This window comes from Lycorma delicatula, chromosome 6 (genome assembly GCF_047948215.1).
Source record: "Lycorma delicatula isolate Av1 chromosome 6, ASM4794821v1, whole genome shotgun sequence".
NCBI classification, from domain to species: Eukaryota; Metazoa; Arthropoda; class Insecta; order Hemiptera; family Fulgoridae; genus Lycorma; species Lycorma delicatula.
This window is the reverse complement of record NC_134460.1, coordinates 21,102,144-21,118,349: the sequence shown is the minus strand read 5'-3', so window position 1 is coordinate 21,118,349 and position 16,206 is coordinate 21,102,144. Positions and strand designations below refer to the sequence as shown.

Sequence of the window (16,206 nt, the reverse complement as noted above, 5' to 3'; positions counted from 1 at the left end):
TTCATTCCTTTTGCCCAGCTCGTATTCACCCACAATATTTCCTTCCTTGCCTTTTCCAATGCTTGCATTCCAATTTCCAACTATTATTAAATTTTCTTCTCCTTTTATTTGTTTAATTGCTTCGTCAATTTCTTCATATACACTTTCTATCTCATCATCATCATGGGCACTTGTAGGTATATAGACATTAACAATCACTGCCGGCTTAGGTTTTGATTTTATCTTTATTACAATGATTCTATTACTAAGCTTTTTTAAATACTCTACTCTCTTCCCTACCTTCGTGTTCATTACGAAACCTACTCCTGTCTGCCCTTTATTTGATGCTAAGTTAATTATTCTAAAATCACCTGACCAAAAGTTGTTTTCCCCTTCCCACTGAACCTCACTAATTCCTACTACATCCAAATTTAACTTATCCATTTCCCTCTATAAATTTTCTAACCTACCAACCTTTTTTAGACTTCTAACATTCCATTCTCCGACTAATAGAATGTTATTTTTTAATTTTCTGGTGACCCCTTCCTTAGTAGTTCCCACCCAATTTTCTGGAGGTAAACAAGTCCCCAAATGGGGGACTATTACCAAAGAAGGCATCTCCATCTTTGTTACATGAAAATGCATAGCTACTTTTTCTTTGAAAAAAAAACAGCCACAGTTTTCCATTGCTTTCAACTGCACAATATTCAGAAGATTGAGTGATGTTGATATGGCCGTTTAAGTCCTCCTGATCTATGCCCGTAATAACTACTGAAAGAGCTGTTGTCCTCTTTCAGGAATCATTCCTTAGTCTGGTTCTCAACTGATACCTCTCCTTGATATGGTTGCACGTTCGCTCCTGCTACTCTGTATCTCTGAGCACTCAAGCCCCCTTACCATCGGCAAGGTCGAATGATTCATAGAGTGAGTCAGCAGATAAAAATTTACAACTACAATTGACATCTGAAGCTTTAAATATGTTTTGGTAGGCTCATTATAGTAAATATGGAAATTTAGTCACAGAAGCATTGAAAATATTAGTGTCTTACCTCTGCTAACAGGTTTTCATATATGCTTGCACTAAAATCTAATTATGAGAATAATTTTTTATCACCTGAAAACAATTTGCTTTTGTCTATTTCTAACATAGATCTATGTATGGAGAAACTTTTAAATAAAAAAAATCTGATGTGGACACCACATGAGTTCCTTCTATGCCTATTAAATTTCATATACACATTTTTTCTGCACATCATTTAAACTTATTTCATCTGGAAGGTGAGATACGATCCTCCAATTCTTTAATAGAAGTGGACATTTACACAATTGCTAAAATATTAGTTTTTATTAACATCAAATATTTACACAATTATTAATTGAACAATCTTGACTGAAATATTAGGTTAGAGTAAAAGTCCATTTATTACTTTTAAAATAAATGTATCTAATATTACGTTTTTTTTTTTAAATATTATGATGTAACCATCAACAAAATGAAAACAAAAACAAAACAGAAGTTATTAAATTTTATAGTGATATTTATTATCAGATAGACTGAAACAAATCCGTAAATAAAAATTATACCATCCTAAATTATAATTTTCAATTATTATTAAGTAATCAGATGTTTCACCAAATCTGAAGTGGACACCACATGACTTCCTTGTACATATTTAAATTACATTACACATTTTTAAAATTACATAAAATTTTATTTCACTAATAACTTCTGTTTTTTCATATTTTTTTTATTGCAATTATTGAATTTTTATTTATTGTAAATTTTTTTACAATCAGAGGTTAATAACTGTTAATAAATTAATATAATTAGATTTAAAAAAAAAGTCATAAATGAAGTCAGATTTGAACCAATGTGTCTTCTCCTTGTAATATTCAAATATTTCATTAATTAAAATTTTATTTGGCTGTAACTCTGGAACCAATGAAAACAAGTACCACTTATGATATATCATTGAAAAGCTCTCAATGAGAGCATATAACTTCAGTTAAGAAAAAGTCCAAAATCCATTTTATTTTTATTTTGGGCTTTTTTAGACACTTTTGGTTCAGTCGATTGCAATCAAAAGGGAAGGTGCACAACTAGATAGATGTTAAAACAGTCCTAAATCCAAAATTTAAACATCCTATGGCTAATCGTATTTGAGTTATGTGAGATACGTACATACGTTACACTGAACTAATGATTAATTCTTCTAATGATAAAAACATTCAGTATAATTGATTTTAAGAAAATTAAAATCAAAATTATTCAATTTTTTTTTAATAATTCTGGAACTCTCCCATCACGGTAGGAGTATTAATCTATTTTTACCAACTTCATTGTTTAACAAAAAAGGTTTTGAACATTAAAATTTTGAAATTTTGATTTTTTTTCATTTTGGGGGCTCCCACACTCAAGGGGAAACAGTGGGTAAAACTAATTTTGAAGAAAATAATCTGTAAGTAGTGATAATAAGTTTAAAAAAAGATTTTTTAAATTGTTCAAAAAATACTGCCATAATTCTAAATTAACAAAGTTGTAATTTTCTAGGATGGGATGAAAATTTTCGTCTAATTTATTTTTCAAGAAATACAAAAGAGTAATGGCTATCAAAAAATCAGGATTTTTACATTTTAATTGTAATGGGTAACTTACAAGATTAATTTAAATTTAAAATGTACTTTTTTTAAATAAAAAAAAATATTTTTTATTACCACAAATCATTGGAGTGGGATATGCAAAAAAATTTTATGGTAGTTTTCCCTTTAACTCCTTTTCTGAAGTACGATATAGCTAAAGGAGAAAAATATATAGTCACTTTTTTGGGGAGAGGGAATACTAAATACACGGGTAAGTGTTTGGTGATTTGTAATCTCGATAAAAAAATCTTCAATTTTTATAAGAAAATTTTTTTCTTAAGTGGTCCAGTAAATATTTGTAATCTTATTTTAGTCAAAAAATCCCCCTTTCTTCCAGTTTTTCCAAAAATTTAATACATTTTTCCTTATGAAGGTAGTACCTGTTTGAAGATAATTGATAAATGGGATCCACAGTTATAATATCAAATACAGGCCAACATATATACCCATGTTTATATGTACATATACACAAATGGCTGACAAAAATAGATTTTGTGAACTTGGAAGCATTGGAATAATTTTTTTTTTGTAATAAAAACTTTTTTTTTAAACGTCTTGCTAAGGTACAAACTTAAAAAAAAATTTTTTTTTAAATCTTTTTTTTTTGACTGATCTACGTACTTTTCCATTATTGCTATATAGCCAGGAAAATAAAAATTTATAAGGGAAATGAGCAAAACAGAAACTGTGACTGTGATTTTAGGAAATATAATTATAATTGTTTAGTACTAATAATTACATTATCATTAATTCACTGAATCATAAAGGAAAGGACCTTATTGTTTCACCAAATTGAACAGGTATACAGAGATTATTATGTAAATTTACAGCTGAAAGGTATTCAATTAACTCATCAAATATTTATTCTAAATCACAAAGGAAAATTCAATTGTCCTTATAATGGTATTCAATAATTTCATTGAATTACATATAAACAATTATTAAATGCAGATATAAGAGCAGTAAAATAAAATAGGTTTTTACTTTGAAACTAGACATTCACCTAACTAAAAACACCAAAAAACTATAATTTTTGTCTACAACTGAATAAATAATGAAATAGCTGTACACAATTTTGATATTAAGACTACTGTTAAAGATGTAATCAAGCAATTCAGAATTATACATATGTAAATATATGTATCTTCTTCATGGTGTTTATGAAGAAAGAAAAATCACAACCACTGTTTTCCTGTGGAAAAATAAAAATTTTGTAAATTTCAAGCACAAAGTTAAGTTTAAAGAATGAAAGATGCAAAGAGACTTGATAAATAAGTGGTCAATCACCTACTAGCTAATATTAATAAATTTAAAATCTGTATACATACAACTAAAACTCGAAAAATTAATAATAGTTATTATATATCACTTTAAAATTTTATTAATTATAATGGTAAATGAAATGTAAATGTAATAATTGAAGAATGTGATAAAAATATAATTTTAGAATTAAATTTTTAATAATTATAATTATTCAATTCCTTTTATTAAATTTATTTTTTATTTTAGAAGTTAGCATCAATTAAAATTAATTAGCCCTTCATTTGGTCTGAACTCAAAAGAATTTAAAAATATTATTTTGAGCTTTGAAGGGCAGTCTTTTAAAACTAATTTTATTTATTTTTTTAATAATTATTTTAAGCTTTTTAGTTTTTCTTAATTTAAAATATAGATAACCCTACACAAGAAAACAATGCTCATAAGAAAGAAAAGAATTTTTAAAGAAACATAATCAAGAAACTTATATCTTAATAAAAATAAGAAAAAATACTATTAATAAAAAAGACTGCTGATAAGAACAAATTATAAGGCTCTCTAGTATGCAGGAGTACATATTATTATTTTTAACATAAATTTTCCAACTATGTATCTTTCTTTAAGTTTTGTGTGAAAATATTTTGGATATTGAAACGACATCATGTTATACATATCAAATTATGAGAATTTCACACTAAGCAATGATAAGCATAAAAGACTGAAAAATATTTTCTAACCTTCATTGTAGGGATTATATTGTTTAAAGATCAAACTGAATGCCTCATCCTTTTCTCAAAGTTGTTTTTTAAAAGCAGTTTTGAATAAGAAATTAGATATAGTACATTAGAATATAATAAAAAAAAGTAGAAAATTTAAAAAATGGAGGTCAAGCATTTTCGAGAATTCTTTTCTTGATTGGAATAAATCGAATTCAATTATTTAAAAAAATCATGCTAGGAATATCTTACATCACACCCAATAATAAAATTCGTAGTGAATACCAAAATATTGATGAATATTTTATTATAATGTATTCTACAAGCAAAATAAACTGAATATAATTTCATTTTAATCACAGTTTTTCCTTTTTTATGATCTGAATACTTAGTGATAATAATAAACAGAAAATTGTCATAAAATGTGAATACATAGAAAATTATTACTTTATTTTTTATTTATCGCCTCAAAATAGACAGATTAACAATTTTAGTAATAAAAAACAGTTCTGCTATCTTAACTCTTTGCACTCTGTGACCAGTCCTGCTGGCTACACCTTTCTCCCACCTAGGTATTTTTTTCCTGTTTAGCCTTCAGTAATTACCATTCAGATAATACTTCAGAGGATGATATGTATGGGTGTAAATGAAGTGTAGTCTTGTACAGTCTCAGTTTGACCATTCCTGAGATGTGTGGTTAATTAAAACCTAACCACCAAAGAACACTGGTATTCACGATCTAGTATTCAAATCTGTGTAAAAATAACTGACTTTACAAGGACTTGAACGCTGGAACTCCCGACTTCCAAATCAGCTGATTTGGGAAGACGCATTTACCACTAGACCAATCCGGTGGGTTTCCCACCTAGGTCTGGATATTTTTTTATGTGAGAGGTACTCTCAGTTCTGATGGCCACTTTTTTTTCTGTGTAGGTCCTGCTGCCATTTTGATCTACTTGCACTACTAGCTCTAACTTGTTTGTTTACTATGACATGAAATGTTTTATTTAATTATTTATAAAGAAGAAAATGCGTTGCATTAGAAATATTGTTTATTGATACATAAAAATTAAAGATACAGTTTTTTTTTATAAATAAGCTTTTTGAGCTATTTTCATTTATATGGTAATATTTTTATTACATTTAAAAAAAAGTTAAACATGTTATAGTCTTACAATATATAGTAAAAATTTTGTTAAGTTCTCATTTTTTTACAGTATGATGTTTTGTTTTTGACATGTTTTGCAGTAAAATTTACAGCATTTTCTCAATTCACCAGAATTCCTGTCACTGCATACTGTACAGTCTTTTGTTTTACCAGTTTCCAGAGAGTACAGCAGATGTAGTTTTCCATTTAATCTTTCGTTGTCTTCTAAATATGATTATCTCCCTTGTTTATTTGTATTTCTCACAATACCAACTAGCTGCATTATTAATTCCTTCCTAAATCATCATTGCCATACTTTGTTTTGTTCTTGATTCATGTTGAAAAGTAAATAAGCATTAGCAATACCAGTTTAGCCAACAAAAAAAACTTTAACCATAAAAAACTTTTTTTCATCACTTGAGGGATTTTCTTGTGAAGTCGTACGATGATATATACTGGTTGGATCTATGACCACTAACTATTGATTTTTTATATTTGTTCATCACTGTAGGTTTTTCACATCCTCTACAATTCCCTTTTTCTTTAAACACCTAATTGTTTGTACACTTTGCTATTCAGGGTAGTTATCATTGTTACATCATTGCTATCCTTCCAAGACAAAAGAAAGTATTTGTCTTCATTTATATATGTTTTTACCTCACCTTTTTTTAACTGCAGATTGTCTTTACTTTTTCTACTGATATTTCTTGCTGGCTGTACCTGCTCAGTTAAGGCATTTCTGCTTCTCATGATAGTATCAGTTAAGTGTACTTTCATGTCATACAGTGCACCAGCCAGATCAAAATTGGTGTAAAAACAATCTGTAAATACGTGAAGCCCCTCAACATTGCCATATAGGTGTTTTAATTTGTTTACCAGGTGTAGTACTAATATGCTGGTGACATCTATATCTTGCTATTCCATTCGGTATGTAGTAACTTTTCCAAAATAAGGCTCTAAGGCACAAATGTAGCCTGTGCTAGATTCAGATAGCATGAAAACTTTTATTCCCCATTTAATGGGCTAGTCATTATACACCTTGAACAGTATTTTTCTCTTAAACACCACTTTTATCCACATTTACTTCATTCATAGGTAAATAATAATTTCTAAATTTTTATCTAAATATTGTACAACATTGCACACTTTCCCAGAACAGGACAATGTTCCTGAAAAGGGTCCATTTGGAGAGGGACTTACATTTAGATTTTAAAATATATGTAGGAATCTTTGTTCTGAAAAAAACATCTTTAAAAGATGCATAAAAATCAACCCAATCACTTTCAAAATAATCTTCCATCTTTGGTTTATTGTTCAGAGCCACATTTATTACTACACCTAGGAACGCTTTCATTTCAAGATATGTAACATGTTTCCACGTTCACCAAATTTAATTTTTCCTTAAAGATATAGTTCTTTATTTTTTTCTATACATATTTATTGGTTTCTTTTACAATTTCAGACAATAATTCATCTGCAAAAAAAAGCTGAAAGTATTTTAATGTTCAAGTGGGATTTTGCCTTGGTATATTCCTAAATTCACTATTATTTATACTATTGAAATTTAGAAAAAATCATATCATCTGCAGTCAATTCTTTCAAAGTGTCTTCATCCTCTTCCTTACCACCTTTACCTTCCTCATTTGCATTTTCTTCTTTTACTACATCTTCATCATTATTCTGTGCATCACTTTGTCCATCTTCTAAAATTTCAATTTCATGGTAATCACTAATCTCCTCATTAATCATTTGTTCATAATGTTCACCCAAATCTGATTCAATATCACTGTATGGTCCAAACTGGTTAAATAATCTTCTTTCAACTTGCCCAGAATTTCATCTGACTGGAAATTACTACGTTCACTACAAACATTTTTGAATATAATGACTTCATTTAAAACACGACTTAAAAAGTGCTTATTACACAAACTAACAATGCAAAAAAGAGTATCACGATCAACAATAGTACAGCAAAGTTGAAGCTGGTAATCTTATATTTTAACTCTGCACGGATACATAAGGAACAGCAAAAAACCAAACGTAGCTTTGGTTTTCACGAAAACCAGAAAACCAAAGCTACATTTATTTTAAGAGTTAGGCAATAAATTCCAGAACTATCCAGACATAACTAAACAGAATGAATAATGATAAAAGCAGTGCATTTTTTGTGGCCACTCCTACTGGTGAGTGTTCGAAGGATGGCATTATTGGCCATCAGATGTGAGAGGAATGTAACAGCAGACAATTCAAACCTGTTTAACCAGTGACTGTGGCCACTACTACTGGCCATCAGACCCCAGCAATATTTTTTTTAAAACTATATTAGAGAGCAAAGGGTTAAAATTATAAAATTATTTAAATGCAGCATAGAATAGCCCCTGCTAGAAAAACAAAAAGCTTGAACTCTAGCATGGGTAAAAATAAATGTTTTTAGTTTAACTTAATAAAGAAAATAACTAACGTAAGTAGAAAAAGAAAACGTAATAAAGCAATAGAAATACCATAATCTATTGATAATAGATTAATTTATTGATAAGAATCATTTAAATTCTAGCACAATAGTTTACGGTATTAGATATTTTATAATCATAGGAACCATTAAATCTTACTGAATATTACAAAGAATGATAAATAAATACCCCAGTATGTCAGGATTAACACAAAAAATTATAATTTGAAATAAAATTTGGTTTTCACCTAGGTCTCAGTTTATTTATTTTGATATTTGGTTATCTTGTTGTCAACAGAGTTTTGCAGACTTTTATTTATCAAAAGATGGCATTGATGCATAAACTAATGTTTACAAGTTAGCTTTGTAACATCGATATTGTAGATATTCAAGACTGATGAAAGTATGTCATAAAGGGCGTCATGCATTGCAAAGATATTTGCACTTCTATTTATGTACAGAATTGTGTTTTTTTACATAGGTTTGTTAAAGGGTTGGTAAATTTATTTCTTCAAAGATTTTTTACTCAGATAAAGTATAGGTCTTCCTTGAACCACTGTTATGATGTGTTTTTGTAACGTAAATAGTTTATTAAAATGTGTATCGTAAACAGTCCTCCAATCTTTGATGTTATACTGTAAAAGAGAGTGATTAAAGTAAATTTTCTTTATGATATTTAAGTCTTTTACTTAATTTATTATATAGCAAATGTACATTACATATTTTGTTTTTGAGAAAATTTATTTTGTTTGACAATCTCATTTTATGTGTTTATCTACCATAATACCTAAGTATTTAATAAGTGCTTTAACTTTCTCATCTTATGGGCTTATTTAGATAATTTACAAAAGTCATGAGCACAATTAAAATATTACAAAAAAAAAAAAAAAATGGTTAAAAATAGAAAGAAATTATAAATTTATTTTTCTATACATTTTAAAATGTTTAATACTTAAACTAAATTCATATCTGCTGTAAATCATACAAAGGAGACATAGTAAAGAAAAAAATTATTCATGTAAAAATGAAAGGAAATAATGAGAATAATTAAATATATTAAAGACAAATAGTTTCATAAATATTATAATTTTATATCAATATTAATTAATAAACCGCCACATTCAGGAATAAAACAGAATTCACTTACTGAGAGGAACCTTTTCCTTTGTAGACCACCTCAATCCTAATTCTTTTCATAAAAACTTTTTTACATAAAAAATAAACTAATAAAAAACATTAAAATAATTAAAAAATCAAGGTTGAAAATTTTTATTTATTTATTTCTGTTTCATGTTAAAACAAAAGGTATGTTTCAATTTGTTCTACTACAGTGAATATTAAAAAAAAAAACATTTTTGCACAGTTCTGCACAAAAAGATCAACTCTTCATTCATTTAATTTGGTTTTAAGGTTTTTTTTTGATTTGGTGTAATATGCTAACGATAGATACCATAGATAAAGAAATGTCAAGTTCCTACTTCCAGCATCATAACGAACCATGCTTCTAACTCAAGAAAGACTAAACAAACTTTATAAAATTTTCAGATGCTCAGCTTTAGATACACTATTATAGCATATCTAAATTTGAATGAAATTGATCTAGTAGTTTTGGAGATTTTTGAGGCAAAAAATGTTATACATAGTCATGTATATATATATATATATATATATATATATATGTATAAAGTTTGCTATTCAGGGTAGTTATCATTGTTACATCATTGCTATCCTTCCAAGACAAAAGAAAGTATTTGTCTTCATTTATATATGTTTTTACCTCACCTTTTTTTAACTGCAGATTGTCTTTACTTTTTCTACTGATATTTCTTGCTGGCTGTACCTGCTCAGTTAAGGCATTTCTGCTTCTCATGATAGTATCAGTTAAGTGTACTTTCATGTCATACAGTGCACCAGCCAGATCAAAATTGGTGTAAAAACAATCTGTAAATACGTGAAGCCCCTCAACATTGCCATATAGGTGTTTTAATTTGTTTACCAGGTGTAGTACTAATATGCTGGTGACATCTATATCTTGCTATTCCATTCGGTATGTAGTAACTTTTCCAAAATAAGGCTCTAAGACACAAATGTAGCCTGTGCTAGATTCAGATAGCATGAAAACTTTTATTCCCCATTTAATGGGCTAGTCATTATACACCTTGAACAGTATTTTTCTCTTAAACACCACTTTTATCCACATTTACTTCATTCATAGGTAAATAATAATTTCTAAATTTTTATATCTAAATATTGTACAACATTGCACACTTTCCCAGAACAGGACAATGTTCCTGAAAAGGGTCCATTTGGAGAGGGACTTACATTTAGATTTTAAAATATATGTAGGAATCTTTGTTCTGAAAAAAACATCTTTAAAAGATGCATAAAAATCAACCCAATCACTTTCAAAATAATCTTCCATCTTTGGTTTATTGTTCAGAGCCACATTTATTACTACACCTAGGAACGCTTTCATTTCAAGATATGTAACATGTTTCCACGTTCACCAAATTTAATTTTTCCTTAAAGATATAGTTCTTTATTTTTTTCTATACATATTTATTGGTTTCTTTTACAATTTCAGACAATAATTCATCTGCAAAAAAAAGCTGAAAGTATTTTAATGTTCAAGTGGGATTTTGCCTTGGTATATTCCTAAATTCACTATTATTTATACTATTGAAATTTAGAAAAAATCATATCATCTGCAGTCAATTCTTTCAAAGTGTCTTCATCCTCTTCCTTACCACCTTTACCTTCCTCATTTGCATTTTCTTCTTTTACTACATCTTCATCATTATTCTGTGCATCACTTTGTCCATCTTCTAAAATTTCAATTTCATGGTAATCACTAATCTCCTCATTAATCATTTGTTCATAATGTTCACCCAAATCTGATTCAATATCACTGTATGGTCCAAACTGGTTAAATAATCTTCTTTCAACTTGCCCAGAATTTCATCTGACTGGAAATTACTACGTTCACTACAAACATTTTTGAATATAATGACTTCATTTAAAACACGACTTAAAAAGTGCTTATTACACAAACTAACAATGCAAAAAAGAGTATCACGATCAACAATAGTACAGCAAAGTTGAAGCTGGTAATCTTATATTTTAACTCTGCACGGATACATAAGGAACAGCAAAAAACCAAACGTAGCTTTGGTTTTCACGAAAACCAGAAAACCAAAGCTACATTTATTTTAAGAGTTAGGCAATAAATTCCAGAACTATCCAGACATAACTAAACAGAATGAATAATGATAAAAGCAGTGCATTTTTTGTGGCCACTCCTACTGGTGAGTGTTCGAAGGATGGCATTATTGGCCATCAGATGTGAGAGGAATGTAACAGCAGACAATTCAAACCTGTTTAACCAGTGACTGTGGCCACTACTACTGGCCATCAGACCCCAGCAATATTTTTTTTAAAACTATATTAGAGAGCAAAGGGTTAAAATTATAAAATTATTTAAATGCAGCATAGAATAGCCCCTGCTAGAAAAACAAAAAGCTTGAACTCTAGCATGGGTAAAAATAAATGTTTTTAGTTTAACTTAATAAAGAAAATAACTAACGTAAGTAGAAAAAGAAAACGTAATAAAGCAATAGAAATACCATAATCTATTGATAATAGATTAATTTATTGATAAGAATCATTTAAATTCTAGCACAATAGTTTACGGTATTAGATATTTTATAATCATAGGAACCATTAAATCTTACTGAATATTACAAAGAATGATAAATAAATACCCCAGTATGTCAGGATTAACACAAAAAATTATAATTTGAAATAAAATTTGGTTTTCACCTAGGTCTCAGTTTATTTATTTTGATATTTGGTTATCTTGTTGTCAATAGAGTTTTGCAGACTTTTATTTATCAAAAGATGGCATTGATGCATAAACTAATGTTTACAAGTTAGCTTTGTAACATCGATATTGTAGATATTCAAGACTGATGAAAGTATGTCATAAAGGGCGTCATGCATTGCAAAGATATTTGCACTTCTATTTATGTACAGAATTGTGTTTTTTTACATAGGTTTGTTAAAGGGTTGGTAAATTTATTTCTTCAAAGATTTTTTACTCAGATAAAGTATAGGTCTTCCTTGAACCACTGTTATGATGTGTTTTTGTAACGTAAATAGTTTATTAAAATGTGTATCGTAAACAGTCCTCCAATCTTTGATGTTATACTGTAAAAGAGAGTGATTAAAGTAAATTTTCTTTATGATATTTAAGTCTTTTACTTAATTTATTATATAGCAAATGTACATTACATATTTTGTTTTTGAGAAAATTTATTTTGTTTGACAATCTCATTTTATGTGTTTATCTACCATAATACCTAAGTATTTAATAAGTGCTTTAACTTTCTCATCTTATGGGCTTATTTAGATAATTTACAAAAGTCATGAGCACAATTAAAATATTACAAAAAAAAAAAAAAAAATGGTTAAAAATAGAAAGAAATTATAAATTTATTTTTCTATACATTTTAAAATGTTTAATACTTAAACTAAATTCATATCTGCTGTAAATCATACAAAGGAGACATAGTAAAGAAAAAAATTATTCATGTAAAAATGAAAGGAAATAATGAGAATAATTAAATATATTAAAGACAAATAGTTTCATAAATATTATAATTTTATATCAATATTAATTAATAAACCGCCACATTCAGGAATAAAACAGAATTCACTTACTGAGAGGAACCTTTTCCTTTGTAGACCACCTCAATCCTAATTCTTTTCATAAAAACTTTTTTACATAAAAAATAAACTAATAAAAAACATTAAAATAATTAAAAAATCAAGGTTGAAAATTTTTATTTATTTATTTCTGTTTCATGTTAAAACAAAAGGTATGTTTCAATTTGTTCTACTAAAGGGAATATTAAAAAAAAAAACATTTTTGCACAGTTCTGCACAAAAAGATCAACTCTTCATTCATTTAATTTGGTTTTAAGGTTTTTTTTTGATTTGGTGTAATATGCTAACGATAGATACCATAGATAAAGAAATGTCAAGTTCCTACTTCCAGCATCATAACGAACCATGCTTCTAACTCAAGAAAGACTAAACAAACTTTATAAAATTTTCAGATGCTCAGCTTAGATACACTATTATAGCATATCTAAATTTGAATGAAATTGATCTAGTAGTTTTGGAGATTTTTGAGGCAAAAAATGTTATACATAGTCATGTATATATATATATATATATATATATATATATATATATATGTATAAATAAAATTATTGTATAAAATTTTTGTTTTTGTTTATATAAAACCAAAAATTGTGTTTATTTTAAAACAAAATTTTATTTCAAAATAAATTCATTTTCACCCCCAATCATATTAATTCATTTCGTTAAATTTAAATTAAATTATATTTAAATTAGATAGTTATCTTAGTCACTACATCTGGCTCCTTGCAGTTTTTTCTTATTGGTGAAATTAAAATCTGTGATAAAAGGACATCATTTTGAGACTATCGATGACATTAAAGCAAATTCGTCACGAACCTTAAAGGCCATTTCAAATGAATCTATCAAGGACTGATTCGCAAAGTGCAAACACAGCTGGGAAAAATGTGTGAATAGAGAAGAGAAATACTTTGAAGAAGACAAGGACCAAACATCTGTAAAATTAATAATAAAGACTAAAAAAAATAAAGTTCGTATTTCCTGTTCAGAAAATAACCGAACTCATAAATAATACTCAAAAAAAATAAATAATACTCATTTATATAAATATATATTTAAAAAAAAGTTAAAATAATTTTCTGAATTTATGGAATAACCCCAAAAAAAGGAAAATGATTACAAAAATATTTAAAAAGGGTTTTCTTTAGTGTTATGAAAAGTGATGATTTAATATTATTATAAGAATTTTTGTATAATTTCAGTATGTTGTAATTTATGTTATAGATAACGGAGAAACAATGCTTGGTAAATATGAAAGGTGTGGTTTAATACCAACTGCTGTAACATGGTTGTATCGTTGTGTTGCTGAACAACGTCAAAGAACTTCAACTAGGTTTGGAATAAGGATATCAGCTGTAGAAGTTACAAGTCGACGAAGAGATCTATTGGCATCATACGCAAGTGGTAAATAAAATAAATTTAAATGGTTTGTCAATTTTTCCTGTGGTGTGTAACACCACAGGACACATATAACTTGAAAATAATGAGTGTAACCAACTAAAGTACATATAGAAACCAGATCTGAGTTCACAGGAGATCATATTCTCTAACAAACTGCATAAAAGCGAATAATTTAAATAGAATCAAAAATATAAATTTCACAATATATAGTTCTCCCACACAAAAAAGAGCTAAAATAATCAGATGGTAGAAACCAAAATTAAAGTTTTTTATCAAAAACTAATGGTAATTGTAATGGCTTGTTTAAAGCCACTATAACAGTAAAATAAAAGTAACTGTCTACAAACTACTAAATTAAATAAATGTTCGTAGAAAGCAAGACTTTATTGCACTTAAGAACAGTTCTTGACAGGGTTTGTTTATCAAATAAAATGATTTTCAAAAATTCACACTATTTTTCATCTGGATTTTCTTGAACAGCATCATAAAATCACTTCTTATGGGTTTTTACTATTTATTTTCTAGGTTTTTCTTAAATCAGTCTTGTTACTTAAATGTCAGCCTATTCCAATGTTAGAAATACCATTTCCAAATAATACTTTATTGAGCCATGAGTTCAGAAATGTGATATAAATTGAAAGGTACACTATGAGAAATTGTTAAAAATTATTTAAAAAATTTTGATGACAAAATATAACACCATAGATGAAATTAAAGAAAAAAACACCTCCATCAAATCAAACTGTTTTTATGTAACTCAGCAGTTTCAACAGATGAAAAAAATTTAAGGGCAGAGGTAGACTCCAACCTCCATGTTGGAGTCTACCTCTGCCTTTTGCTTGGTAGGTCCTGGGTGTGAATCACAATCAAGCTTGGTGTTTTTTACATATTGCAAAAAATGCATTGCATCTCTAAGTAAAGTGCTATAGTTGAGAGGTTAGCCTCTAGTTGCTTGAAAATGAAAATAAGTAAATAACTTCCAATAAATTTATTTAGAATAAAATTAAAATTTTTATTTTTAAATATACAAATAAATTACTCTATTGATAAGTTGTTAAGTAATACTTCCAGAAAAATGCTGGAGAAGTTTGTTTTGTTATCAGTGTGGTAGCATTCCTACATATTCTTAATGTAACTTATATAATGTATTACACACAAATCTGAATAAAATATTTTATTTATACTAACGATAAAAGTATAAAGTATAATAAAAGTAAAAGTATAAACAAAAATGGAAGAAATTTCTGTAATTCAGAAATTTTTTCCATTTTTGTTAAATAATGATTATTTAAAAAAATAAAACAAATTAACAGTTTTCAATTTGCCATGATTGTACATCAGTCTGGTTATATATTATGTATGTGTCCAACCCAATTCTAAAATTTATGACAGAATTTGTTATTTTCCTTAATATTTCACACTTGATTGTGGAAAATGTTTACTTTTCTTTGAAATATTCTTTACCCCTATGTCAATGAGAATTTGAACTACTTTTTTGAAGTGCTTTAAGGACAGAAAAATGTATTCTTTCAACTGCTGTAGTTCCTGAATATCTTACATGATAAGGGTTAAACTATATTGATACAATCAAAAAATGTATCCAAAGTTTTAAAAACATTTTTTACAAATAATATTATCTATAAATATTGCATAAACAAACATACTTTTAAAAAGCAATTTATCACATTTTCATTATGATTTTGCACTATTGAACAACATGGTTCTGTAGAAAGAGTTCTAATTTTGTCATACACATTGTATGATATAGGTTAAAAATGCAATCTTTGACATTTCATATTCTTTTTAAGTATATTAATACCTCTCTTACTCCCTTACTGACTGGAAACATTTATGAAATGTAAATTTTCCCACACAAGTACTTGTTTATTTCTTCA

At 27.6% G+C, this 16,206-nt stretch overlaps 1 protein-coding gene across 1 annotated transcript in view; it reads left to right on the top strand.

Annotated features, from left to right (window-relative positions):
• Positions 1-16,206, top strand: part of LOC142326580 (kinesin-like protein CG14535) — a 771,779-nt gene that overhangs the window by 726,210 nt on the left and 29,363 nt on the right. The window contains exon 6 of the mRNA XM_075369160.1: positions 14,135-14,314. Coding sequence (XP_075225275.1) covers positions 14,135-14,314 — 180 coding nt within the window. The remainder of the gene's footprint in view (positions 1-14,134; positions 14,315-16,206) is intronic.